The 3,325-nt window shown below is 37.7% G+C and overlaps 1 protein-coding gene across 1 annotated transcript in view; it reads right to left on the bottom strand.

Annotated features, from left to right (window-relative positions):
- Nucleotides 1-989: 989 nt before the first annotated feature.
- Nucleotides 990-3,325, bottom strand: part of LOC111373580 — a 3,934-nt gene continuing 1,598 nt past the window's right edge. Inside the window, exons 2-5 of the mRNA XM_022996132.1 lie at nucleotides 2,738-3,178; nucleotides 2,041-2,656; nucleotides 1,584-1,705; nucleotides 990-1,454 (exon numbers count right to left, since the gene is read on the bottom strand). Of these exons, the coding sequence (XP_022851900.1) occupies nucleotides 1,352-1,454; nucleotides 1,584-1,705; nucleotides 2,041-2,656; nucleotides 2,738-3,178 (1,282 nt within the window). The 3' untranslated portion in view covers nucleotides 990-1,351. The remainder of the gene's footprint in view (nucleotides 1,455-1,583; nucleotides 1,706-2,040; nucleotides 2,657-2,737; nucleotides 3,179-3,325) is intronic.

Here is a 3,325-nt window from a genome sequence, read left to right as displayed (position 1 = left end):
GATTTGATTGAAAATGCTGATGTGGCCAAGAAAGGTGAAATTCATTTTCCATAGAAAATTTCACCTATCAACCACTACAAAAATTGGAAAATGGTATTGATTTTCCATTTTCCATGGAAAAGGGTGTGTTTGATAACACACCCTTAAAGCTTTTCATGGAGCTCGAGCTCACTGTGAAGACTTTTTCCAATTCAAACGAATATCCGTTTAGCGAACTTAATTTCCCACTACCAAAATCAATGACCACCTAATAGTACTTTTAATTTGACATGTGATGCACCCTAAGTCTCTCAGAATTGGCTAAAAAGGAAAGCCAAACATTAGCAGAACTTCAGTTATAGATTAAATAATCAATTTTTTTCTTCAAAGAGATGACAACCTGCCCAAGGGCCAAACTCTTCATTGATTATGCACTAGGATGTCTCATGTCTTTTAAGTTCATGCTAGTTTGACAATCCTTTTCAGCGTCAAAAGTAGTTTCAGCCCCAGGCCAACCGCCTACCCTTCATAGGATATCTACCATAATGGAGCCATAAATACACTAATCTGCCATATCTTGCTTATAGAAACAGTGTAGTGTGGTTTTGTTAACCAAATACCCACCCATGACTCACCTTGTCAAATGAGTCTTTCCCATTTCCATTTGCTTGCTGCGTGGTATCACATCGCCCCAAAGGCATTTCAAATTTTCAACTCCAAGCAACCCCGTGATGGACTAATCACATTAAGAGCTACCGAATAGAGTGTTATGATTGTTAATGCAACAAAGTTGGGGCAAAATCTCTGTGATTTTAAACAAATCATATGTCCTAATGAATTATGCAGTTAGGACCAACTTATGAGCAGAGAGGGATGCGGAAAACAAGTTAGATAATGCTGCCATGAATAGAAAACACTTGTATAAGTATAAATTGAGATTTTAGGCACAACAGACTACCATATGATCATCAAGGGAAGACAGTTTACTAAACTTGTGTCGTGCAACAGTATAAATTTAAAATCAAGTCTATCCCATATAATATCTCCACTCAATCATCAATCTCATCTTGTAATCTTATTCGCTTAAAAGGTTCGCTGTTGTCATGCGAATATTAAGCTTTATAAAGAGAGTAAACAGCACTTTGTTTCCCCCTCCCCCAAACTTGAAATTTTTGCACAGTGGTCTCTAAATTTGACAACGAAAAAGCAGTAAAAAACCTAAAATCAACTAACATGTTGCTCTCTGCCGTCTAGTAAATATGGCATTTGAATCCTCACGTCAACAAATAATTCTTCTTTCACAGGGGAACATAGCAGCAACTGACTCAATTACTATCAGATTCTAAATGCAGGAAGGAAAAACTAAAAAACCTTATTCAGTCCAAAACTTCACAAAAGCACTGATAAATCCCTTGAGTAAGGTCAAAAGTGGATTAGGGTCTGGTGATTTCTTTGACGTCCCTTCCCACGTTTCACTGTCAACAAAGCATGCATGGCAGGATATTATTAGAGATTTGCTAAACATTAAGGACGAAACAAATGGGCAAACAAGGTCAAGAAATGTAGAAAATTATTAAAGTTTCACGTGGAGTATCAAGACTTACAGATTAATCCTGTCCAGCATGGGATTACTTTCTTTCTGAAAACTGCCATTATCTTGAACATAAGGTTTTCTTACGACAGCAGTGGACTCCTTCAGAATCGGCTGCTGGGGAGAATCACAGGCCTGCAGGGAAAAGCATGATGAGTAGGTCAATAGCTTACCAATTTCAGCACCCCCATGTGGTTATGGACCATTTCGATAATAAAAGGAAGGCTTTCTTTCAAGCGATACACTTCCACACTAATTTGGAGAATAAGTTCATTACTATTTGCCATTTATTCATATAATTGTCCAAACACAAATATTATGAACCCAAATCTAATTCTTCAGACCAATTAACTGCACAAGATTCTCTTTCTATGAGTTCAAGTTTTATTTTCAAATAAACTAGACAAGAAAATTCGAGTCCCTCAGAATAGACAAGAGACTTTAAAAGTTGATTTTTAACAGAGCCTTACCTTAGTTCCATCAGGCATCGAATCCTTTGCTTCAACATTTTTAACAATACTACCATCAAGCGTAGTGGCTTCGGCAGTTGTCACAATGTCTGAACTTCCCAAAGATGGAAGTTTTTCCTCAACCTTCCCATAAGTTAAAGCAGACAAGCTCTTAGTAAACATTATTCCCTCATGATGAGTTGCCCTATCTTCCAAGGTCCCAGATACATCGCTTAACTTGCTATCTTCTTCATCCATGTCGTGAATTCTCTTAGAAACGGCCGTTAACGGAAATGTCTCCACCAAATCCTCAGGTTTCTTATGAGACATTATGGCTTCTGATGTTTCTAGTTCTTTCACTATATCTTTCTCTCTATCCAGAATCTCTTTTGCTACCGCCTCCATGTATGTCACAGCTTTTGTTGGTTCATTTATCTGACTGCTCTTATCCAAAATTTGTTCATCACTAAGCCTCTGACTCTCTGGTTGACGAAACATCCCACTAGATAGGACAGAAGTTTCACAGGTGGTGTCTCGAGGAATGGGAATAGTATTTGCTATGGTTGGTTTATGACATTCTTGATCTTTTTCGAACATCTCGCTATCGTTGACAATTTGGTCATCCACACACTTTTGACTGTTAGATTGAGGGAAAGGCTCTGTAAAATACGATACACCTTCCGTGCTGCTATCTTGATGACAAATAGATGAGAAATACCTCATTCTGGGTTCGTCAGATCCTCCATCTTTTTCATCTGCATTGCTTAGTTCATTAACTAACGGTTTATTGTCCAATGCCACTGGCTCAGTTCCATGAAACTGCAGGTTAAAATTAAAAATGTGATCTCCACTGGTTATTTCATCTTGATTGGATGGAGCATGTTTCACAGCATTAGTTTTATCTGATAATGGCAAACCATTTTGAGGATCAAAAGAAATAGATCCTACTGGATGTTTTTCCAGAAACCGAGAGTCATCGTCTTCTGAAAACAATTTTGCTGGACCCAACACTCTATTTTCTTGAATAATCTCTCGAACGATTTCTCGCACTGTGTAGAAAGAGCCACCAACTTCTTTGTGTGTAAGATTAAGAGATGGAAAATTCCCGTTATTCGATTTCTGATACCTGGAAGCAATACAATGCCAAGTTAAATATGAACTTGCACATTAAACTTAGAAACATAGGAGCTCAATAGAAAAGGGAGAGAATAAAATGATCAAACAAATAATTGCAGCATAAGTGTCAATGCAGCAATGACAAGAGAATCCCCAAAATTTGTCGCCTCCCTCCCCCCAAAAAAATAAT

This window comes from Olea europaea, chromosome 2, assembly GCF_002742605.1.
Source record: "Olea europaea var. sylvestris chromosome 2, O_europaea_v1, whole genome shotgun sequence".
Taxonomy (NCBI): domain Eukaryota; kingdom Viridiplantae; phylum Streptophyta; class Magnoliopsida; order Lamiales; family Oleaceae; genus Olea; species Olea europaea.
The sequence above is the reverse complement of the archived record's forward strand: the minus strand, read 5'-3'. Positions and strand labels throughout refer to the sequence as shown.